Source organism: Manis javanica, chromosome 11, assembly GCF_040802235.1.
Source record: "Manis javanica isolate MJ-LG chromosome 11, MJ_LKY, whole genome shotgun sequence".
Lineage (NCBI taxonomy): Eukaryota > Metazoa > Chordata > Mammalia > Pholidota > Manidae > Manis > Manis javanica.
Window position 1 is genome coordinate 88,095,113 of NC_133166.1, and position 25,312 is coordinate 88,120,424.

Genomic DNA, 25,312 nt, shown 5'->3' on the forward strand with positions numbered 1-25,312 from the left:
GGATCTCCATTTTAATTTGGTCGTTGATTCATTGACTATTTAGAAGTGTGTTGTTAAGCCTCCATGTGTTTCTGAGCCTTTTTGCTTTCTTTGTACAACTTATTTCTAGTTTTATGCCTTTGTGGTCTGAAAAGTTGGTTAGTAGGATTTCAATCTTTTGGAATTTACTGAGGCTCTTTTTGTGGCCTAGTATGTCGTCTATTCTGGAGAATGTTCCATGTGCACTTGAGAAGAATGTGTATCCTATTGCTTTTGGGTGTAGAGTTCTATAGATGTCTGTTAGGTCCATCTGTTCTAGTGTGTTGTTCAGTGCCCTTGTGTCCTTACTTATTTTCTGTCTGGTGGATCTGTCCTTTGGAGTCAATGGTGTGTTGAAGTCTCCTAAAATGAATGCATTGCATTCTATTTCCTCCTTTAGTTCTGTTAGTATTTGTTTCACATATGCTGGTGCTCCTGTGTTGAGTACATATGTATTTATAATGGTTATATCCTCTTGTTGGACTGAGCCCTTTATCATTATGTAATGTCCTTCTTTATCTTTTGTTACTTTCTTTATGTTGAAGTCTATTTTGTCTGATATTAGTACTGCAACACCTGCTTTTTTCTCCCTATTGTTTGCATGAAATATCTTTTTGCATCCCTAGACTTTTAGTCTGTGCATGTCTTTGGGTTTGACGTGAGTCTCTTGTAAGCAGCATATAGATGGGTCTTGTTTTTTTATCCATTCTATTACTCTATGTCTTTTGATTGGTGCATTCAGTCCATTTACATTTAGGGTGATTATCGATAGATATGTACTTACTGCCATTTCAGGCTGTAGATTCGTGGTCACCAAAGGTTCCGGGTTACTTTCCTTACTATCTGAGTCTAACTTAACTCATTTAGTATGCTGTTATAAACACAGGGTTCTTTTCTATTTCTCCTCCTTTTTCTTCCTCCTTCATTCTTTTTATATTAGGTATCAAATTCTGTACTTTTTGTGTATACCTTGATTGACTTTGGGGATAGTCAATTTAATTTTACATTTGCCTCACAATCAGCTGCTCCATCCTCCCTACCGTAGTTTTACTAGGTCTGGTGACAGCTATCCAACCCTAGGAACACTTCCATCTATAGCAGTCCCTCCAAAATAGACTGCAGAGATGGTTTGTGGGAAGTAAACTCTCTCAGCTTTTGCTTATCTGGAAATTGTTTAATCCCTCCTTTAAATTTAAATGATAATCTTGCCAGATAAAGTAATCTTGGTTCCAGGCCTTTCTGCTTCATGGCATTAAATACATCATGTCACTCCCTTCTGGCCTGTAAGGTTTCTGCTGAGAAGTCTGATGTTAGCCTGATGGCCTTTCCTTTGTATGTGATCTTATTTCTGCCTCTGGCTGCTTTTAACAGTCTGTCCTTATCCTTGATCTTTTCCATTTTAATTACTATATGTCTTGGTGTTGTCTTCCTTGGGTCCCTTGTGTTGGGAGATCTGTGGATCTCCATGGCCTGAGAGACGCTCTCCTTCCCCAGATTGTGGAAGTTTTCAGCAACTACCTCCTCAAAGACATTTTCTATCGCTTTCTCTCTCTCTCCTTCTTCTGTTATCCCTATAATGCAAATATTGTTCCACTTGGATTGGTCACACAGTTCTCTCAATATTCTTTCATTTTTAGAGATCCTTTTTTCTCTCTGGTCCTCAGCTTCTTTGTATTCCTCTTCTCTAGTTTCTATTTCGTTTATTGTCTCCTCCACCTTATCCAACCTGGTTTTAATACCCTCCATCGTGTTCATCAACAATTGGATCTCTGACCTGAATTCATTCCTGAGTTCTTGCATGTCTTTCCGTACCTCCATTAGAATGTTGATGATTTTTATTTTGAACTCCCTTTCATGAAGAGTCACGGGGTCCATATCATTTAAATCTTTCTCGGGAGCTGTATTAACAATTTTACTCTGGACAAGGTTCTGTTGGTGTTTCATATTTGTATATGGTGCCCTCTAGTGTCCAAAAGCTCTATTCTGGAGCTGCTCAGCCCCTGAAGCAATGTCTGGGGTTGCAGGGGAGCGGTACTGGTGCCTGGGGTGGGGGGGAAAGAGCTGTTCCCCGCCTCCCGGCTGCTGTGCCTGTCTCTGTTGCCTGAGCCAGTGGGCTGGGCACTCAGGTATAAGTTTTTGTCCCAGAGCAGCCGGATATGGATCCCTGCTTTCCACAAGTGGCCGGAATCTCAGTCTCCCCAGGAACTCTGCCTGTATTAACTTTCCAACCCAGTAGTCATGCGAGTCTCATGAAAGCACCATGAAATGTAGGTTTGTGCTCCCAGCACAGATCTCCAGAGCTAGGTATTCAGCAGTCCCAAGCCTTCCACTCCCTCCCTGCTCCATTTCTCTTCCTCCCGCCGGTGAGCTGGGTTGGGGGAGGGGCTCGGGTCCCATGGAGCCACAGCTCCGGTACGTTACCCTGTTTGCTGAGGTCTGCTCTTTTCTCCAGGTGTGTGCAGTCTGATGCTGACCTCTTTTCTGTTGCTCTCTCAGTATTAGTTGCACCAATTAAATTTTCTATTTGTATCCAGTTTTAGGAGGAAGCCTCTGTCTCTCCTCTCATGCCACCATCTTTAATCCAATCAGATTTTTAAATATTGTACCATCCTTGCATCCCTGGAATAAATCCTACTTGATTATGGTGGATGATCTTTTTGGTGTATTTTTAAATTGGGTTTGCTAATATTTTGTTAAATATTTTTGCATCTATGTTCATCAGGGATATTGGTCTGTAATATTCTTTTTTTTCATGGTGTGTTTGCCTGGTTTTCATATTAGAGTGATGCTCACTTCATAGAATGAGTTTTGAAGTATTCCCTCCTCTTTTACTTTTTGGAAAACTTTAAGGAGGGATGGGTATTAGGTCTTCACTAAATGTTTGATTAAATTCAGTGGTGAAGCTATCTGGTCCAGGTGTTTTGTTCTTACGTAGTTTTTTTTATTGTAGTTCAGTTTCATTGCTGGTAATTGGTCTGTTCAGATTTTCTGTTTCTGGGTCAGTCTTGGAAGGTTGTATTTTTCTAGAAAGTCTTCCATTTCTTCTAGGTTATCCAGTATGTTAGCATATAATTTTTCATAGTATTCTCTAGTCATTCTTTGTGTTTCTGTGTTGTCCATAGTGATTTTTCCTTTCTCATTTCTAGTTGTGTTCATGTGTATAGACTCTCTTGTCTTGATAATTCTGGCTAGGGGGTTTATGTATTTTGTTTATTTTCTCAAAGAACCAGCTCTTGCTTTCATTGATTCTTTCTATTGTTTTATTCCTCTCGATTTTTTTATTTCTGCTCTAATCTTTATTATGTCCCTCCTTCTACTGACTTTGGGCCTCATTTGTGTTTTTTTTCCAAGTTTTGTTAATTGTGAGTTTAGACTGTTCACATGGGATTGTTCTTCTTTCCTAAAGTAGGCCTATATTGCAATATACTTGCCTCTTAGCACGGCCTTGGCTGTGTCCCACAGATTTTGCAGTGTTGAATTATTGTTGTCATTTGTCTCCATATATTGCTTGATCTCTGTTTTCATTTAGTTATCGATCCATTGGTTATTTAGGAGCATGTTGTTTGTGGTATTCTTCATTTTCTTTTCATAATTTGTTTCTAGTTTCATACCTTTTTGGTCTGAGAAGCTGGTCGGTACAATTTCAATATTTTTGAATTTACCAAGGCTCTTTTTGTGGCCTAGTATATGATTTATTCTTGAAAGTGGTCCATGTGCACTTGAGAACAATGTGTATTCTGCTGCTTTTGGGTGTAGAGTTCTGTAGATGTCTGTTAGGTCCATCTGTTCTAATGTGTTGTTCAGTGCCTCTGTCTCATTACTTATTTTCTGTCTGGTTGATCTGTCCTTTGAGTGAGTGAAGTGTTAAAGTCTCCTGGAATGAATGTATTACATTCTGTTTCCCCTTTTAGTTCTGTTAATATTTGTTTCACATATGTAGGTGCTCCTGTGTTGGGTGCATAGATATTTATAATGGTTGTATCTTCTTGTTGGATTGACCCCTTCATCATTATGTAATGTCTGTTTGTCTCTTGTTGATTTCTTTGTTTTGAAGTCTATTTTGTCTGATACAAGTACTGTAACACCTGCCTTTTTCTCCCTATTGTTGGTATGAAATATCTTTTTCCCATTCCTTTATTTTCAGTGTGTGTATGACTGGGTTTGAAGTGAGTCTCTTGTAGGCAGCATATAGATGGGTCTTGCTTTTTTATCCATTCTGGAATTCTGTGTTCTTTGATTGGTGCATTCAGTCCATTTACATTTAGGGTAATTATCAATAGATATGTACTTATTGATGTTGCAGGCTTTGGATCCGTGGTTACCAATGGTTCAAGGGCAGCTTCTTTACTATCTAACCATCTACCTTAACTCACTTATTATGCTGTTATAAACACAGTATGATGATTCTTTTTTCTCTCCCATCTTTTTCTTCCTCCTCCTCTCTTTATATGTTAAGTGTTTTATTCTGTACTCTTTGTGTATCCCTTGACTGACTTTGTGGGTAGGTGACTTAATTTTGCTTTTGGTTAGTATTTAGTTGTTCTACTTCCTTTGCTGTGGTTTTATTTTCTCTGGTGACAGCTATTTAGCCCTAGGCATACTTCAACTAGAGCAGTCCCTTTAAAATACACTGTAGAGATGGTTTGTAGGAGGTAAATGCCCTCAACTTTTGCTTATCTGGGAATTGTTTAATCCCTCCTTCAAATTTAAATGATAATCTTGCTAGAAAGAGTATTCTTGGTTTGAGGCACTTCTGTTTCATTGCATTGAATATATCATGCCACTCCCTTCTGGCCTGTAAGGTTTCTGCTGAGAAGTCTGATGATAGCCTGATGAGTTTTCCTTTTCAGGTGATCTTTTATCTCACTCTGGCTGCTTTGAATACTCTGTCATTGTCTTTGATCTTTGCCATTTTAATTATTATATGTAGGTGTTGTTTCCTTTTTCAGAGATCTGTGGACTTCCATGGCCTGAGAGACTATTTCCTTCCCCAGACTGGGGAAGTTTTTAGCAATTATTTCTTCAAAGACAGTTTCTATCCCTTTTTCTCTCTTCTTCTTCTTCTTCTTCTTCTTCTTCTTCTTGTACTCCTATAATGTGAATATTGCTCCGTTTGGATTGGTCACACAGTTCTCTTAATATTCTTTCATTCCTAGAGATCCTCTTTTCTCTCTGTGTCTCAGCTTCTCTGTATTCCTGTTCTCTGATTTCTATTCCATTAAGAGTCTCCCCCACCTCATCTAATCTGCTTTTAAATCCCTCCATTGTTTGTTTCATTTCTTTTATCTCCCTCCTGAATTCATCCCTTAGCTCTTGAATATTTTTCTGTAGCTCCATCAGCATGCTTATGACTTTTATTTTGAATTCTTTTTCAGGAAGATTGATGATTTCAGTCTCACTGAGCCCTCTTTCTGGTGTTTGAGGGATTTTGGATTGACCAAGGTTCTTCTGCCTTTTCATTGTCCTGGAGCAATGAGAGTGGTTGCTGGCAGCACGTGTATCAGCTGGGAGGACAGAGGCCCTTCCTGCTTGCTGGTCGCTGTGTCTCTCTCCACTGTCTGTGCCAGTTAACCACACACAGGGAGCAGCCTCTGGGTCAATCCCCTAAACTGCCATGCACGGGTCTAGCCCTTGGGATGGCCTAGGGCATTGGCAGAGGTTGCAGGCCAGTGGCATGTGTTCTGCCATGAGAAAAAAAGGCCTTTTGTGCTTCCCAGTCTCTGCGCCCATCTCTGCTGTCTGTGCCAGTCAACCACGCCTAGGGAGCAGCCCCTGGGTTAAGCTGTGTAGTTGCTTTAGGCAGGGTTCCCTCCGGCTGGTGTGCAGCAATGGTGCAGACAGCTGGTTTGCGTGCATGTGCTGGCGTGGAGGAAGGAACGGCAGGCTGCTCATCATGGTGAGGGTCCTCAGGACTGCATTGCCAACCAGGGGGATAGGGTGCCTGAAGTTCCTTAAAAGTTCCCAGCCTGCTGGGCTGAGTGTGCCAGGACGGTTTTGTCCACCTGTTAAACTCTTGACTCTTCAAGACTTTTAAAGTGCCTGCTTTTCTTTTGTACCAGGGCAGCTGTTTGTGGGACCCTGTTCGCAGTCTTAGTCTCAGACTTTGCTTTCAGCTCCTCTAATATCCAGAGCACCATGCATTGTGGGTCTGTGCTCTCGGCACAGATATCTAGGACTGGTTACTTGGTAGCCCTGTGCTTCCACTCCCTCTCCGCTCTGATTCTTTTCCCCCTGCCGGTGAGCTGGGGTCGGGGGAGTGCTTGGTTCCCACCAGGTCAGGCTTTATACTTTACCCTTTTCTGTGAAATGTTGACTTCTCCCAGATGTAGACTGGCTGGTGTACTCTTACTTCTGGTCACTCTTTTAGGAATAGTTGTATTTGCTGTATTTTCAAAATATATGTGGTTTTGGGAGATTTCCACTACACCACTCACACTGCCATCTTTTCCTCCTCTCACTCTGTGTAAGTTTTACCTTTAAAAGAAGGAACAGATATTGAACTAAGTTATGTGCATGCTTATGTATTTTGGGATGAAGGGTACTGATATCTGCAGGTCACTTTGAAATGTATAACAAAGATAATATGGTTTGGTGGATGGACAGACAATAAAGCAAATATAGCAGAATACTAATAATTATATAATCTAGGTAGTTGATGTTTACTGTCCAAGTCTTTCACCTTTTTCTGTATTTGAAATTTTTCATAAGAAAGTACTAGAAAAAAATGAACAAGGTAAAATAAAGATTCAAGAGAAAGTAATGTATCTTGAAAATAGGCAAAGAAGAGCCATCATATGAATAATAAACAACACATACGGAAAACTACAATTCAGGTAAATGAAATTGAGGAGTTGAAACTGTATATTGAAAGAACACTGCATACCTGAGAATATCAGTGCAAAGTGACCAACACCACCAAATTATTGGACTTAAAAAAAAGCAATCCATTGGGCTTCCAAAGCAAAAAGAGCAAATGACTCATAAGGGAGACAAATTAGGTTATAGACATTTTCACAGCAATGTTTTATGCTGGAAGAAAAGGAAGTAATATATTTCATATATACTCAGGAAAAGGAAATGTGAGCAAAGGATTTTATAGCCAGCAAAATTGACTTTAGACCAGAGAAGCTATTATTACCATGCAAGGATTTAAGAACTATTGTTCCCATGAGCCCTTCTCAGGGAGTCTATTTGAGAATGAACTACAGATAACCAAAATCACAAGAGCAATGTGTACAAAAGAACTGACAGTGAGCACCACTTATAAAACTAAGACCAAATGAGGGCTAGAATATAGCATATAATGGCTGTCTACTCTGACAACGTACATAAAGGACAATTACACAAAATGGAAGAGAAGGTGAATATAGACAAATACTTTTAGTGGCTTTTATTAGTTAATATTAGTAAATGGTAATATTAGTGTTGTCATTCTGAGACTGTTGCATATGTGGTATAGAGCATATTAATAATTATGGGATACCTGGGAGTAATCATGGCATAATTTTAATTATGTGCATAAGGATATTCTAATTGTGTAAACTGAGCCTGGAACTTCTCTTCAGACTATCAAGGAAGCTATTACAGACTAGGTTCACCTCAGGAGGGCTCAGCAGTCCACTTGCAGAGTTTTTCAGGTTTCAGTAAGAATAGTAACTGCTGTGGTTTGAAGCTCACCAAATATGTTTAATTCTGTGAGCTCATAACACCTTAAAAACGAATTGGTCATTATGGAGGATGATAGAGAACCAATTCATTTTCTTAAAAAACGGTAAATAGAAAGCCAGTCACTTACCCTGGCTTTCCTAAATGAACCAGAAGGACTGGGTAATCGAATAGCAGATTAAGGGGATCATGTCTCTGTAAAATGTTCTAACTAAACAACAACAAAGAATTGATGGAAGTAGTTTGTCACTATGTTAAAACCCTTAATAAAATAGTTGATCTAAGGTATTGACCTAAAATAACTCCTAATAACACCAAAAAAGAGACAACCAGATATTAATGCCACTTTTAGAACACAGCATCACTTACAGTCTTGTCAAAGGGACAGAGCATGAGTCTGATCAAGTCTCTGGATCCAGCTACTAATTTGCAGGAAGTAAAGTGCTTGCACTGTGAGTCTATCTTCTGTAAAATCCTCTCGGCGAGCAAATGAAGTCAAGTAATAGGATGTGTACATTTATTTGATGGCATAAATATAAACTCTTAAGGAAAAGATAATATAACTGTAATTGGGTTGGAGATGGAAGAGAGGTAAGGAGAGTGGGAGTAGAGATACACAATTACTTTCCTTGCTTATGGTTGGGAGTTTGTAAAGCACAAAGCATAAGAAAATGTATCTGACAGATCCAGCAGTGGACTAAAGAAACTTACTAAAAGAAACTGATTCTCATGTAGGATCACAAAGCAAAACTCTCTATTTTGTGTGCTGGCACAGAATTATCTCTATATTAACTAAAAGCAAAATGTATACAGTGGATGTAATCTATTATGTTGAAGAATGATGCACATCCAAGTTCTGACAATTTCTGTAAAGTTGCACAAGAAACTGGTAATAATGGTTACCTCCAGGGAGGTGATCTGAGCTACTGAGGGATCAGAGTGGGTGGAGACTTAGTTTTTGCTGTATACTTTTTTGAAACCTCTGAAAATCACTTACTTACTCAAAAAATTAACAACTTACATTTTAACAAGATCCTTCCTGACCTAGTCTGTGTTCACCTGAATTGCAAATTCATAGTACTAGGCATTTACAGAGACGGTGAAGAAACCTTTAAAGAGACTAATGGACATAAAAGGAAAAGAAGCCATAATAAATAATGTATAAAGAAATAAGTAGAGCTACCAATTCTGATTCAGTACCACCCTTCCCCTGTCCTCTACCAATCTTTCTCTCTTGGGATATTCTGATCAGCTATAGATGTGATACTAATGATCCTTTAAAACCATGACTTGACTGGTGCCGGGCCGCCATTTTTCAGGTGTCCTGGGAGAAGTCATAAGAATTGGGTTGGGCCTCAGAGCATCATACCAACAACACGGTGTGCACTGCAGGGGTCCCACCCTTTCTCAGTTCTCAGTCCTTTTTGAGTATCTGCCTTCTGTGCTCCTGTGCATCTCTTCCAAGGTGATAAAGTCAGAGCAAGGATTTCTTTACTAACACCTAGTTAGAGAAACAGCAAGAATTACTACCTCAACTACTGTCCATTGGTTAGGGAGACAAAAGTTTAAGAATTTGAACATGTTAATGGGAGGTCTTATGAACAAGGGCAAACTTACCAATTCACCGTGCAGTTTAAAGCAAACATGTTTTAGTATCTATTCTATATACTCTGCTATTTATATTTGGTGTAATTTTTCTTCTTTTCCAAGGCAAGAAAAATCAAATAATATGCTGTAGGAAATACACTGACATCTGCTTATTTATCCCATTGTAGTGTGAAATAATAGTTAAAGAAATATATTAGTATTACTTTATTGCATGTTGAAAGTGGTGAATACTGTCTTTCTCTGAAAACTCAGAAGTATCAACAGTTTTATCATTATTTCTATATTTTGTGCATTCCCTTTTTTTCTTTTTATGACTTTTGCTTTATAATCAGACATCGTTAAAAATGAGAGGTAAAATGTTCCTTAATTGTCACTCAATTTACCATGTCCTCTAGAAGGAACTTGAGGTTGGCCTAGAACTTTTATGGTGAGGGATTATAGGTTTCTTAGTTTGTATTATAATTGTATGCAAGCAGGCCTTTACTATAATAACCTGAGTTTCTTGACCCAATTACAAATTAAGTTTGGCTAAGTCCAAATTAAAAAACCATCCAAAGGCATCTATCTACATTATAGTCCCGTTATCTAACATGGTTTTGTGTTATCTCTGTTTTTGTGTGTGTATGTGTGACAGGTTATTTTTAAAGAGCAACTTTCACCAAAAAAATTGGGCTTCTTAGATGTGACAGAACTTGTTGGCGCCCTTAGTGACATTCTCCATGTTGAGATCAGGGAAGGAGAACAGGACTTACTGGTATTTGATGTTGATATGAAGCCTACACCATCCGGTGGGTTGAGTCACAGTATCATGCAAACCTGATTTGTAATTGTCCTGTATGGACAGTGGGGGATAAAAAGGATTGATTATATAATTTTGTTTGTTGTGATCACATCAACCAAACAGATCACATAGCTTTGAAAATGTTTTTCTTTCTGGTGATACTTGTAATAAGGCCAACCTGTATTATAAATAAAGACTATCTGAATTTTTAGTATTTATTTTCTTTATTGTCCAGAGTTTTGGATGATTCTGAAGAAATCAGTTTTCTGAAATGGTGATCTGATGGGGAAATACTAAATAGTTCAGTGGTTCTTAATTCTGGTTGTGCATCAAAAGCTTTTTAGAAATGCACAGAGATTTGGAATGAATGGGCATGCATTGGAATCCAGCATTTGTATTTTTCTTAAATAAACTTTTTATTTGGGGATAATTTAGGTTTACGGAAAAGCTGCAAAGATAATACAGAGTCCCCATATGCCCTTCATTCAGTTTCCCCTAATATTAGCATCTTATGTTACCATGATACACTTATCAAAACTAAGAAGTTAACATTGGTACATTACTATTAACTACAGATTTTATTTTGATTTTATCAGTTTTCTCACAGTTGTTCTCCTGTTTCTGAATCTACTCCTAAGATACCATATTGCAATCAAGGCACTTCATTTTTGTTTTTGTTTTTGTTTTCTTTTTGGCTTTGTTTTTTTTTTCTTTTGAAATTTTTATTGACATTATTGTAGATTCTCATGCAATTATTAAGAACTAATTAGAGAGAGATCCCATGTACTTGTTACTCTTCCCTCAATGGTAATGCCTTGCCACACTATATAGTACAATATAGTACTTGTATTTTTATAAGCTTCTACAAGTGGTTGTGACACCTATTTTTTTCCAAAATGTAATGCATCTTTGTTGGTTTTCTGATTATTAATATAACTCATGTTCACTCTAAAAAATTCACATAGCGCAGATGAGTAGAAAGTGAGCATTTCTCATCATTTTACTCCCCAAACAGTGCTGTTAGAATTTTTATGTAGCCTTCTAGACTTTTTTCAATGTATATGTAAACATAGCTAGATTTTTTTTAAATGATCAAAGGAGTATTAGCCTTTTTAAACAATTACAACAATGCAGAGGTGGTAACTAGTGATAATAGTTTTAATGGGTCTTTTTCTGGACTTTTGTATAATATGGTTATTTATTATATTTATAATTTTCTTCCACAACATAGTAGTATGTAAATACAGTATAAGTCCTTGCTTTTTATACTTCATATATTATGGATGTTTTTCTGTATCAGAATATAAAGTTTATTTAATCCCTTTTAACTATGTGTAATTGTTCTATGTGAGCATATTATAATTTAACCAGTCTGCTTTTGATGGACATGTAGAGTGTATCCATTTTTTTATCACTATAAAAAATATAGTGATACTCTTGTATCTGCATCTTTGTGCACTTATTTTTCTTTAGGAGCCACTGTGGTTTTATGTCTACCTGGGGTCTGCTTCAATGTGCTCGCCTCTTTATAAACATGTAAATTTGGATAAAATATATGATTCATTTGGAAATTCCCTAAAATTAAGGCATTGTATTATAGAATGTAAAGTAATCACATATACATATATTAAGCAACAATTAATGTTCATTGCTAAAGTTGAACAAGAAATAAATTAAAATCAGGATGTTGAAAAATAAAAATCTTTGACCAAAGTTTAAGAAACCATACCAGACTTATCCTTCCTGCCAACATAAATAATTTAAGATTGGTTCCCATCTTGAATTTCCCTTATATCTCTCGATACTGAAAGGTCTACAAAGAAAGGTTCATATCTCTCATTTATCATCATTTGCTCAGTGACTGGCACATAGAATATGCTTAGTAGCAATAACACAAATTATTTTTATAGCTATACAATGACTCTATTGGTCATTTCAGATGGAGCTGTTTCATCAGTCAGAAATTCATGCTTAATTCAATCAGATAAAGACATAGAAGACAAAGCTTGTGTCTCCAGTCCCCCTAGAAATTCACTGTCTGCAGCTGCCGTAGAGGAGACCACATGGGATTGCCCTTTGAAAAACCATGAAGAGCCAGAGCAGAAGATTTTCAAGAAGCCTAATTTGGTGGTAAAGCCTTTACAGTTGGTGAGTAAGATTTAAAGACTTTTCGCACTGGAGATTCAGTATTATGGAAAGCAACAGAATGAATGTTTCTTTAAACCAAAATTCTGTTTTAGAACAGCATTATTTCTAAATATATGATTTCCTGGAAGAGACCAGAGGTTTGTTTTGAAGTCACCTTATGCATCATTTATTCTGGTTTTCAATCTTTCATGTAACTAGGTTTTCCCGTAAGTCTGATTTTAAAGTTTCAGATGGCTTTGAAGATTTGACAGTTCTCTCAAAATGACATTGCTGATTGTCTGCCCAGGTTTTTCAAAATGTAGGCTTGAAAACCCTTGAGGTCATTAGAGGGAAGCATTGAGAAGCTTTGTTTTAGCTGTGTGCTCAGCAGCAGCTGCAAATTGCCCCTGCACCCATCTTTAATTGTAGGATGCTTTTTCCCCCCTTCATCACATCCCTATGCACAATTCTCCGTTTTTGTGTTTTCATTTCCTATTAGTCATTTTGTTGTTGTCAAGGAATTAACCGCTTACTCTTCTTCCCTTCTGTTCTCTGTAGGTGGTTCTTTCATGGAAGAAAACATGTTTGGAGAACCTGCTATATTTTATGGAGGACACTAGGAAAGACTAAAGGAAAATAATATTTTTTAAAATTAGGATGTTTGAAAAATTCTGTTTTGATTGGAAGACTAGTCTGAAATTTAATCCACTCTTCATAAAGTTCCCTTTGATGATGGGGTTGAGTAGGATGAGTATCTTAGTTCATCCTGAATATTTGAAGTACCATGTTTTCAATTTTGTATAAGGAAGTTGTATAATATGCCATACTTAAAGCTCTTTGTCTAATTTCATAAGGCAGTAGTTTTCATATTTAATGTAGGTAAGGATCACCTAGGAAATTTTTTGAATTGTGGGCCCCTCTTACAGATATTCTGAATGTCTGGGCTAAAGCCTAAAAATTTTTATTTTTATAATTTGTCAGTTGATTCTGATAGAGGTGACTTATGAAATATACTTTGAGAAATGTTGTCATAGAGTTTGAAATGTCACCCAAAGATTTATAGTGATTTCTTTAATTTCTTTTTTAACTTGTAGCAAGTAGAAATTAACAAATCACAGCACAATCTGGCAATGGCAAATCATGATATCGCACCAGATGCTGTATGGGACAAGAAATTATTCAGACTGCCACCATTAGATACCAGTACCCTCGTGGGGGTCTTTGTGGAGTATATCATCTCTCCCAGTCAATTCTACATCCGAATCTATAGCAGGGATTCATCAGAGTTACTTGAAGACATGATGATTGAAATGCGGTAGGAGTCTGTTGTTTTCAATGTATTTTTTTCATGTATCATCCTAAACCAGTAGTTCTCAAACATTTTGGTCTCAGAGCTCTTAAAAAATAAGAACCCAAAGGAGCTTTTGTTTAAATTTATCATCTAAAAATTGAAACTAACATTTACAAGTATTTTTTGTTTAAAAATAATGATTAATTCATTTGTATGAGTATAAATAACGTACTTATGAAAAATATTTTCTGGAAATCAGAGTGGCATTGTCTTACATTTTTGCAAATATCCTCAATATGTGTCTTAAAAGAAGATAGTTGGATTTTAATATCTGCTTCTCTCTTTAATCTCTTGAGATATGTATTTTTGGTTGAAGTGTTTGATAAGTGTCTGGCCTCACACAACTACATAGTTGGGAAAAGGAGTATTTTAATACCCTTTTCAGAAAACTGAATATTCTTTGGTAGTATACTAACGTGTGAAAAGTGGTAGTTTCTTAAAGACTAGTTGCAATGTGGAATTTCAACTTTTCATACTCTACTGTGTTCAGGTCCGTTGGTCTGCCTTTGTACTTTGAATGGATCCAGGACCAGTTGTGCAATTGCAGCCTCCAAGGCAAAATTAAAATGCAAGTCTCCTTGTCTGGAAATTACTAAGAATTTCAAGATGAGCAATAGCAGAACATTTAAGCAACAATAGGACCCTTGTTAGTGTGGACTCAGGGAAACTGGCCCTGAATGGATCATTTATCCCCATCTATGATTTTAAAACATCATTCATTGGTCCTTGGGAAAATACTGGTTCACTGAGTTATGTAGACCTGTCAAATAGTGACACATTTCATCATACAATATTCAAAAAATAACATTACCACTGATCTCATCGGAAAAACATTAAGTATTAGGAAGCTATGAAGTTCATGGTGTCGGATGCAACATTTCAAAATCCTAATTTTCACTTGAAAACTTAAAGAATTTTATCCTTGACAACAAATACTGTCAAGGTTTTCCTTGAAGTGATAGGCTCACTTCATTTTTGAGAAAATGTGTGTCAGATACCCAAATCTGAATAAACATAGTTTGTTAGTGGTGCTTTGGAGCAGAAATAGCATTCCATGAAAACAGTGTCTAGTTCATCTTTCAAGTAAAAATAATGTTCCACCAAAAACAAAAACAGCAAGTTCAGTACACAACTCAAATGTGCAAGTGCTTTTCCTTAAGACAACTTGGGAAGTGTTTGACGTGTACTTCCATTTTTGTTGAAGAGAATATTGAAAAGGTGGTCACTCACTGGTTGAGATTTAATAAACTTAGTAGTTTTATTGCTTTATCAAGGACATTCTTAAGTGAAATTTGCCTCTTTTTTTCTTTCTTTCTTTACATGAATGTATGGCAGGGACAAATAAATGACCACTAGTAAAGAAAGTTTGGTGCCTCTGCCTTGGTTTAGCTAATGCACCTGGAGTTTTACCCGCCCTCCTTCTACAACATCAGTGTGGATGTTAACCCAATGAAAAGGCAAATGACTGTTTTTATAACAACACTACAGTATTAAAATCGCTTTGATCTCATGGACCCTCTGAAAATATATTAATGTCCCCAGGGTTTGTGAACTACACTTGGAGAGCTACAGCTCTAAATTATCTTTCCTCTACTGAAAAATGTTGTCCTTTGTTAGTAAACACCATGTAAAATATGTACCTTTCCAGTCACTTCAGATTTATTCATGATCAACGATGTCTGATTTTTACATTGATGTCACATATAAGAATAATTTATTTTGTATCTCTCCAAAAGTAGTCCATTTTTTTTTCTACTTTTACCACATCATATATTCTTCTCTCACCCAAGAACTCCTGGCATAACATAAGTCACATAATAATCACTTAGTAAAAATATTGTCATATATTTCATTCCAGTATGCTGAAGATTTAGTTCATGGTTTAAAGTGCATTCTCTGCCTTTGTGACCTTGAAGTTACTTTACTTATCTGGGCCTAGTTTTTTCATTTCCAAAGTGGGGATAATCATAATACCTACCTCTCATGGAGTTGTGAAGATTAAAGTACTTAGAATGCTCAAATGCTGGCTGCTCAAATATGCTAGTACTATAGCTGATGTGTGCTTAGTGTTCAGATGTTGAGTCACTGGCAGTACAAGGAGAAGACAGGCATGGCCTTTGCCTTTGTGAACACATGATTAGCTAGGAAGATAGGTAGGGGTATGTCAGGTATTGTGCAAGGAAGTGGTTATGCCTGGATGAGGTCGGGGAAAGCTTCACAAAGCAGATGCTTGAGCTGGGTGTCAAAGGCAAGCAAGAATATGTCAGTCAAGGAGATGTGAGTGGGTATATGCAGGTTCAGTCACTGGCACCAAGGCCAGCTAACAAATGAGGGAGCAGGGCAACAGATAGGGATGTGGAGTCACCACCACAGGGACAGTAACTGGATGTGAAATACCATCAACATGATGGGAAGGAATTTTGACTTATTCTGTAGATAGGAAGCCTCTGAAGGCTTTAAGAAAGGAAGACCATTGACAGGTTTGGGTTTTAGGGTAACTCTAGTTGCAGTGTGGAAGATAGATGGAGTGAAGGAGGAAGCTCTGTTAATAGGCTGGTCTTGGTGAGAGAGTGCAAAGGAAGAGATAAATTGGAAAGTAAGAAAGTAAAATCATCGGGTCTTGGTGACAGTGGGGCTGAGAAGGATAAAAGAATATGAGAACTGTGGCTTTAGAGATTGGGTAGGTTTGAACTGGGGTTACACGTTACAGATCTGCCCATAAGTACGTGAAAGGTGACTGTGGAGGGTGAATTTGGCAATGTTGTATGGACAATATTAGTTAAGATTTGGTTTAGCCACTGTTGCAAAGATATAAGTAGCATAAAGAAGATGAAAGTTTCTTTCTTCTTTCCATAATAGTCCATGGATAAGCAATAAAGCCTGAAAGGGTAGCTCCATGGTGTTAGGGTCACCAGTTTTCTGTCTTGCTGCCCAGACAGTATGTTCCCCTCCATCTGCTCCAGAGTGTAGCTCACCAGCACATCCACTGTGGAAAAAGGAGGAGGCTTGGAAGCATGTCCTTTCCACAGCTGAAATTCTCACACTTTATTTTTTCTTTTTTAAATTGTGGTGAAATACAGATAAATTTTACCATCTTACTTATGCACACTTTAATTTTTCTCAAAGCCTTTTGGCCAGAATCTAGTATTCACATAGCCACATCTAGATGCAAGGGAGCTTGGGAAATCTGAATGGCCATATACACAATTAAAATTTGGGATTCTATTTCTAGGGAAAAAGAGGAGGCTGGAAGTCGGGGACAACTAGCATCTTTTCCATACAGTTGGAAATGAAATTTTAAAGCTCAGAAGGGATGCAGGGTCTTAAGATAGAGATGGAGAATGATCAGTTTGTCAGTAGTGTATAACACATGAAAATGAATGTGAGATGGTTTACAGCAAGAATAATAATAAATAGTTAATATTTGATTGCTTATTGTATTTGGACTCTGTGTTAAGCATTCATATATTTTAGCTAAGTTTTTATTATCATCATCTGCAGTAAATGGAAGCACAGAAAGATAGTCACACAGCTAGTAAATGATGGAGTCAAGTTCTAGTTCCAAAGCCTGAGCTCCTGTTATTCCTAAAGATAAGACCCCAGAGAACCCAAAATTTTAAGGCAATTACAGAGCCAGTAAAGGAATAATTATTGACAGGGAAGAATAGGAGAAAATAGTGTCTTGGAAGCTAAGTAGGATAGAGTTTGAAAGAGGACAGGATCAGGGTTATGCCGCAGAGAGCAAGGATATTGAAAGTTGAGAGAAAAGCTTTTGGATTTGCAAATTAATAGGCCATTGATGTCTTAAAAATGTCCATTTTAGGAAATGCTGGGGAATGAAATTTGGTTACATTCTATTCAGTGTGTGTGAAATAAAATGAGTGTACAAGTTTCTATTTGAAGAAGTTTTTTGATGAAAAGAAGGAATTTAGAAAAAAAGGAAAATAAAATTAATTGGTATTAATAAATATTAACAAATCAGGAAAAGTGAGGATCTTTTCTTTGCTTTTTGCCAGTACTTTCCTGCTCTTGATACATCAATGTAAATGATCTTTATTTCTCCCTGTGGGTTTCCCTGTATTATGGAATTCTGCAGGCGCTGTTATTCTAATCAGCTGGTGTCTGACCGGTACACCATGCCAGAATATTTCATCCAGCCAGGGCATCTCTGTTGTGTACGGATTTCTGAGGATAAGTGGTGGTATCGGGTCATCATCCATCGAGTCCTTGGGAAACAGGAAGTTGAAGTGTTCTACCCAGACTTTGGAAATATTGGAACTGTTCCAAAGACTTCCCTCAGGTTCCTCAAGTGAGTTGACAGATTAAATAAGGACGACTTAAGTTTTGAATCATAATGTTGAAATTCTGTGGGATGGGGTTCTCTCTTCCCTTTCTCTTGCCTTCCTCTCTCCATCCTTCCCTCCTCCTTTCTTCTTAGTGGTCACTTAATTTCAGTTATAATCCTTGTGTCTTCTTCATTCACATGCTTATGAATCTGAATGGACTGTGAGACTAAATTTTCATCTGTTGTAAAGAAAATGATTCTATTAATTATGCTAAGAATTGTATTTATATAGCATGATGGTTTAACTTCCTATCTATATTTTAATTGCATGGTTTTCAAAGACTATTATGTTTTGCAATTTATTTCTTAGGCTGCCTTACAGAGTAAGGCATTCATTTGAAAATGCATGAATAGTTGGTGGCGGCCGCCGCGAGGCCAGGCGCAGCGGGGTCGGGTCCCCCAGCGCAGTTCCCCGTCTAGCCTTGAGGGGGCGCCGGCGCGGCCGATCAGGTGACCAAGCGCTTGTCCGGGGCTGGGGGAAGCGGCCTCTTCTCAGCCGCCAGAGACGCCGCCCCTAGCAGAGGAGCTCGGGAAGGCGGCGAGCGCTGGGGCTGGGGACGGAAGGGCGGCGGGAGGAAGGCAGCAGGCTGCTGCTGGGGAAGGGACCCCAAGGTGTCCGCCGCGGCTCGTCTGTCACCCGCGCGGATTGGGGCGCCAGGGCCATGGGCGCGCTCCCCTGAGGCAGAGGTCGTGGGCAGGAGGGTAGGAGGTCCACTAGAGGTTGCTGTGGAAGCCGCGGCCGTGACTGGGTGCGAGGTAGCCGGCGGCGGCACCCCTTTTCCCCCCTAACCCCCCACCATGTCGTGCTTGGTGCTGCAGCCCCGTCAGCAGAGGCTGGCGGAGAAGCTCACCATCCTCAGTGACCAGGGCATCGGCATGCTTACCAGCCTCTACAACAAGAAGGCATGTGGAGACCCCAAGGCAAAACCATTCTACCTTATTGACAAAAACCTGGAATCTGCTGTGAACTTCATAGTCAGAAAGTTTCCTGCTGTAGAAACCCGCAACAACAAATCAACAGCTTGCACAACTTCAGAAAGAAAAATCCGAGATTCTGAAAAATTTGGCATTATACTACTTCACATTTGTAGATGTTATGGAATTTGAGGACCATGTTTGTGAATTGCTGAATACTTTTGATGTGTGCCAAGTCTTCTTTGATATTACCTTAAACTTCGATCATACAAAAATCTACTTAGATTTGACCATAACCTATACAACACTAACGATCCTCCTGTCTGGAATTGAAGAAAGGAAGGCAATCATTGGATTATATAACTATGCTCATGAAATGACCCATGGAGCAAGTAACGGAGAATACCCATGCCTTGGTCAGATGATCGTGGATTATGAAAACCCTTTAAAGGTGATGGGAGAATTTGTACCCCACAGCAAGTCTCTTTCAGATGCACTAATTTCTCTTCAGTTTGTGTGTCCTCAAAGGAATCCTTCAGCTGACTAGTGGAGAAACACCCAATTACTGAGTCTCATCAGTGCACCCAGTGCAATGCTCAATCCTGCACAGTCTGACACTATGCCTTGTGAATACCTCTCTTTGGATGCAATGGAAAATGGATTATTTTTGGTTTTATTTTGTGTCATGGGATCCTAAATACTGATGCGACAGCACTGAATCTTTGGAAGCTAGCTCTTCAAAGTAGCTCTTGCCTCTCACTCTTTCAAGATGAAGTTTTCCACATTCATAAAGCTGCAGAAGACTTGTTTGTAAACATAAGAGGCTATAATAAGCGCATTAATGACAAGAGAATGCAAAGAGGCAGCTGTGTCACATGCTCGTTCAATGCACAGAGAAAGACACAAGGTTTTAAGGTCTGCACTGAAAGAGTTGGCTACCGTCCTTTCTGATCAACCTGGCTTGCTGGGTCCCGAGGCACTTTTTGTTTTTGTGGCATTATCCTTTGCCATGATGAAATTATCTGGCTACTTTGTCATGCAGATAACATGCCAAAGAAGAGTACAGATGACTTTATAGGTAAGCACATTGCTGAATTAATATTTTACATGGGAGAGCTTAGAGCACATATAAGAAAATATGGACCTGTAATGCAGAGGTATTATGTACAGTACCTTTATGGTTTTGATGCTGTTGTCCTCAATGAACTTGTACAGAATCTTTCTGTTTGTCCTGAGGATGAATCAATTACCATGTCCTCTTTTGTTAATAATGTGACTTCCCTAAATGTAAAACAAGTTGAAGACGGGGAAGTAGTTGATTTCCGAGGAATGTGATTAGATTGGTTTAGATTACAGGCATATATTAGTGTCTCCAAGGCTTCACTTAGCCTTGCAGATCACAGAGAACTTGGAAAGATGATGAATATGATAATTTTTCATATAAAAATGGTAGACTCCTTCGTAGAAATGTTGGTAGAAACATCAGATCTCTCCATATTTTGTTTTTATAGTCGTGCTTTTGAGAAGATCTTTCAGCAATGTTTGGAGTTACCCTCTCAGTCAAGATACTCAATTGCATTTCCATTGCTTTGCACTCATTTTATGAGTTGCACACATGAACTGTGTCCAGAAGAGCAACATCATATTGGAGAGTGTAGTCTTTCCTTATGTGATATGTTGCTGGATGAAATGACCAAAAAACTTTGAAATCTCATCACTTATGTTTGCACAGAACAGTGTACTCTTAGTGATCGGTTACTGCCCAAGCATTGTGCCCAAACCATTAGTCAAGCAGTAAATAAGAAGTCAAAAAACAGACTGGTAAGAAAGGGGAACCTGAAGGGGAAAATTCAGGAGTTGAGAGCATGAGGAAAAACAGACTGGTAGTGACCAACCTTGACAAATTGTACAGTGCATTTTCTGAGTTGTGTTTCTCTAGAAAGTTATGTACCAAACATGGTGGTTTGGGAACATACCTTTACTCCAAGAGAATATTTGACTTCTCATCTGGAAATCTGCTTGACTAAGTCAATTGTTGGAATGACTATGTGTAACCAAGCCACCAGGAAATTGCAAAACCATCAGAGCTTCTAACAAGTGTAAGACCTTACATGACTGTACTCCAGTCCAAAGAAAACTATGTGCAAATTGATATTACAAGAGTATATAATGATGTTCTTCTTCAACAGACACAACACTTGGACAGTCATGGAGAGCCAACTATTACAAGTCTGTACACAAATTGGTACTTGGAAACTTTAAGATAAGTCGGCAATGATCATATAGCTTATTTCCCTATGATGAAAGCATTTGTGACCTTACCTACAGAAAATGAATTAACATTCAATGCAGAGGAATATTCTGACATATCAGAAATGAGGTCATTATCAGAACTGCTAGGCCCATATGGTATGAAGTTCCTAAGTGAAAGCCTTACGTGGCATATTTCTTCACAATTTGCTGAACTTAAGAAACTTGTGATGGAGAATGTTGAAGTGCTCACACAAATGAGGACCAGCTTTGACAAACCAGACCAGATGGCTGCACTCTTTAAAAGTTATCATCTGTTGACAGTGTCTTGAAGAGGATGACAATACTTGGTGTAATTTTATCCTTCTAATCATTGGCACAAGAAGCGCTTAGAGATGTCTTATCCTACCACATTCTTTTTCTTGTAAGTTCAATTGAAGATTTTCCAAGGGAAACTGATATGAAGATTGCAATGAATGTATATGAATTATCATCAGCTTCTGGATTACCTTGTGAGATTGATCCTGCCTTGGTGGTAGCTCTCTCCTCACAGAAATCAGAAAACATAGTAAGTCCAGAAGAAGAATATAAAATTGCCTGCCTCTTCATGGTCTTTGTGGCAGTTTCTTTGCCAACAGTGGCCAGTAATGTGATGTCTCAGTATAGCCCTGCTATAGAAGGGCACTGCAACAACATACATTGTTTGGCCAAAGCCATCAACCAGATCGCTGCAACTTTGTTTACAATCCACAAAGGAAGCATTGAAGACAGTCTTAAAGAATTTCTGGCACTTGCATCCTCCAGTCTACTGAAAATTGGCCAGGAGACAGATAAAACAACAAGAAATAGAAAACCTGTTTACTTACTGCTAGATGTGATTGTGCAGGAATCCCCGTTTCTGACAGTAAATCTTTTGGAATATTGTTTTCGTTACATCTTGCTGAGAAATACTTTCTGCATAAAGTATCTCATTATTGAAGACAAACATGCATTTTTGTCACCTAGGTTTTATCTGTAAACTGTGGATCTCTTTTACCTTAAGGGCCTGAAAAACAGTTTTGTGGATTATAAATTCCATACTGTTTTATTTTCTGATCATTGGTTTCATAATATGGTTGTATTACAGTACTTGATTGATTTAGGTTGCACATTCACTGAATTCACTGAAATTATTCCTATAATTTTAGAGAATCATTTGTTTGGAAAATATCTCTGTGTTTTTGATATTTGATAATGAAAATTTGCTTGTTTATTTCTAAAAAAACATAAAGTGCATGAATAAAATACTCTGAGATGGTGTGACTAGCAAAAATCAAGAAGTGGATTAGAGATTCCATAAAATACAGTTTTAAAATATGATTAAATATTCATATATTTGATTATCCTTTGCAGGTGCTGCTACACAAAGCTTCCAGCTCAGTCTATCCCTTGTTCTTTGGCTTGGGTGAGACCAGTAGAGGTGTGTTTATTTTCCATTTAATCAGCAAATATTTGATGCCAAAAACAGTTCTAGGTTCTCAGGGTACAGAAATAAAACATGGAATGAACCTCCAAGGGAGTCACTGTGGCTAGTAAGGAGGATAGACATGTGGACAAAAATAATTATACTGTGTCATATTTGCTGTAGAGGTTTTTTGAAGGTATCATTGATATGCCATTTTATGAAGGTTTCACATGATCAACATTGTGGTTTCATCATTCACCAGTATTATCAAGTCCTCACCCCCTGTACTGCAGTCACTGTCCATCAGTGTAGTGAGATGCTATAGAGTCATGACTTGTCTTTTCCATGCTGTACTGCCTTCCCCACCAATATTGTAATTGCAGATTATAGTGTCCCTTAATCCCCTTCTTCCTCCCTCCCCACCCACCCTCACCAACCCCTTCCCTTTGATAACCACTAGTCCCTTCTTGGAGTCTGCGAGTCTGCTGCTGTTTTGTTCCTTCAGTTTTACTTTGCTTTTATACTCCACAAATGGGTGAAGTCATTTGGTACTTGTCTTTCTCTGCCTGGCTTATTTCACTGACTTATTGTCACCTAGGTTTTATCTATAAATTGTGGTGTCATTTTATCCTTCCAATCAGTGGCTTCATCCATGTTGTTGCAAATGGTAGGATTTGTTTTCTTCATATGGCTGAATAATATTCCATTGTGTATATATATACCACATCTTTATCCATTCATCTATTGATGGACACTTAGGCTGCTTCTATATCTTGGCTTTGTGGCAAATAATTTTATGAATATATTCTCCTATACTGTAGGGTCCCTTTTTTGTTCTATTGATGGTGTCCTTTCCTGTATAGAAGCTTTTTAGTTTGATGTAGTCCCCCTTGTTCATTTTTTGTTCCTTTCCTTGGGGACATGTGCCCAGGAAAAAGTTGTTCATGCTTATGTTCAAGAGATATTTGCCTATGTTTTTTAATAAGAGTTTGATGGTTTGATCTCTTACACTTAGATCTTTAATTTGTTTCAAGTTTACGTTTGTGTATGGAGTTGAACTATAATCCAGTTTCATTCTCTTGCATGCAGCTGTCCATTTCCCAACACCGGTTATTGAAGAGACTATCTTTTCTCCATCTCCATTGTATATTCATGGCTGCTTTATCATATTAATTGACCATATATATTTGAGTTTATATCTGGGTTCTGTTCTGTTCCATTGATCTCTGGGTCTGTTCTTGTGCCAGTACCATACTATTTTGATTGCTGTAGCTTTGTAGTATAGCTTGATATGTCATTAAGAGATAGTAATACACCCAGATTTGTTCTTTTTCAGGATTGCTTTAGCTGTTTGGGGGTCTTTTGTGGTTCCAAATGAATGTAAGGATTGTTTGCTTTAATTCATTGAAAAATGATACTGGTGTTTTGATAGGGATTGCATTAAATCTGTAAGTTGCTTTGGGTAGGATGGCTATTTTGACAGTAATAATTCTTCCTATCCATGAATATGGGATAGATTTCCATTTATTTGTGTCTTTAATTTCTTTCATGAGTTATCTTATAGTTTTCAGAGTACAGGTCTTCCACCTCCTTGTTTAGGTTTATTCCTAGGTATTTTATTCTTTTTGATATATTTTGCAACTTTGCTGAATCCAGTTATTAGTTTTAATAGTTTTTTGGTGGAGTCTTTAGGTTTTTTTTTTCTAGGAGTTTTTAGGATATATAGTATGATGTCATCTGCAAAAAGTGACAGTTTGCATTCTTTCTTACCGGTTTGAATGCCTTTTATCTCTTTATCTTGTCTGATTTCCATAGCTAGGACCTCCAGTACTATGCTGAATAAAAGTGGGGAGAGTGGGCATCTTTGTGTTGTTCCTGATCTTAAAGGAAAAGCTTTCAGCTTCTTGCTGTTTAGTATAATGTTGGCTGTGGGCTTGTCATATATGGCCTTTATTATGTTGAGATACTTGCCCTCTATACCCATTTTGTTGAGGGTTTTTATCATGAATGGATGTTGAATTTTGTCAGATGCTTTTTCAGCATCTGTTGAGATGATCATGTGGTTTTTATCCTTCGTTTTATTAATGTGGTGTATGATGTTGATTGATTTTTGAATATTGTGCATCCCTGAAATAAATCCCACTTGGTTATGATGGATGATCCTTTTGATGTATTTTTGAATTTGGTTTGCTGATATTTTATTGAGGATTTTAGCATCTATGTTCTTTGGGGATATTGGTCTATAATTTTCTTTTTTTGTGGTGTCTTTGCCTGGTTTTGATATTAGAGTGATGCTGGCCTCATAGAATGAGTTTGGAAATATTCCCTCCTTTTCTAGTTTATGGAATACTTTGAGAAGGATGGGTATTAGCTCTTCTTTAAATGTTTGGTACAATTTAGCTGTGAAGCCATCTGGACCTTGATGTTTGTTTGGGAGGTTTTTGATTGCCAGTTCAATTTTGCTACTGGTAATTGGTCTATTCAGATTTTCTGTTTTTTTCCTGGGCCAGTCGTAGAAAGCTGTACTTTTCTAGGAATTCTTACATTTCTTCTAGGTTGTCCAGTTTATTGGCATATAATTTTTCATAGAATTCTCTAATAATTCTTTGTATGTCTGTAGTATCAGTTGTAACTATTCCTTCTTTATTTCTGATTTTATTTGTGTTCTCTCTCTTTTTTTCTTAAGTCTGGCTAGTGGTTTGTCAATTTTGTTCATCTTAAAGAACCAGCTCTTGGTTTCATTGATTTTTTTTCTATTGTTTCATTCTTCTCTATTTTATTTTTTTCTCCTCTGATCTTTATTATGCC

The 25,312-nt window shown here is 37.8% G+C and overlaps 1 protein-coding gene and 1 pseudogene across 4 annotated transcripts in view; both read left to right on the forward strand.

Moving 5' to 3' along the window:
• Positions 1-25,312, forward strand: part of TDRD5 (tudor domain containing 5) — an 82,229-nt gene that overhangs the window by 32,941 nt on the left and 23,976 nt on the right. For all 4 annotated transcript variants that reach the window (XM_037021069.2, XM_037021070.2, XM_037021071.2 and 1 more), the window contains exons 7-11: positions 9,926-10,079; positions 12,012-12,220; positions 13,294-13,514; positions 17,647-17,859; positions 22,453-22,519. In XM_037021069.2, coding sequence (XP_036876964.2) covers positions 9,926-10,079; positions 12,012-12,220; positions 13,294-13,514; positions 17,647-17,859; positions 22,453-22,519 — 864 coding nt within the window. The remainder of the gene's footprint in view (positions 1-9,925; positions 10,080-12,011; positions 12,221-13,293; positions 13,515-17,646; positions 17,860-22,452; positions 22,520-25,312) is intronic.
• On the forward strand, positions 18,694-22,078 carry LOC108384971 (nck-associated protein 1 pseudogene; annotated as a pseudogene).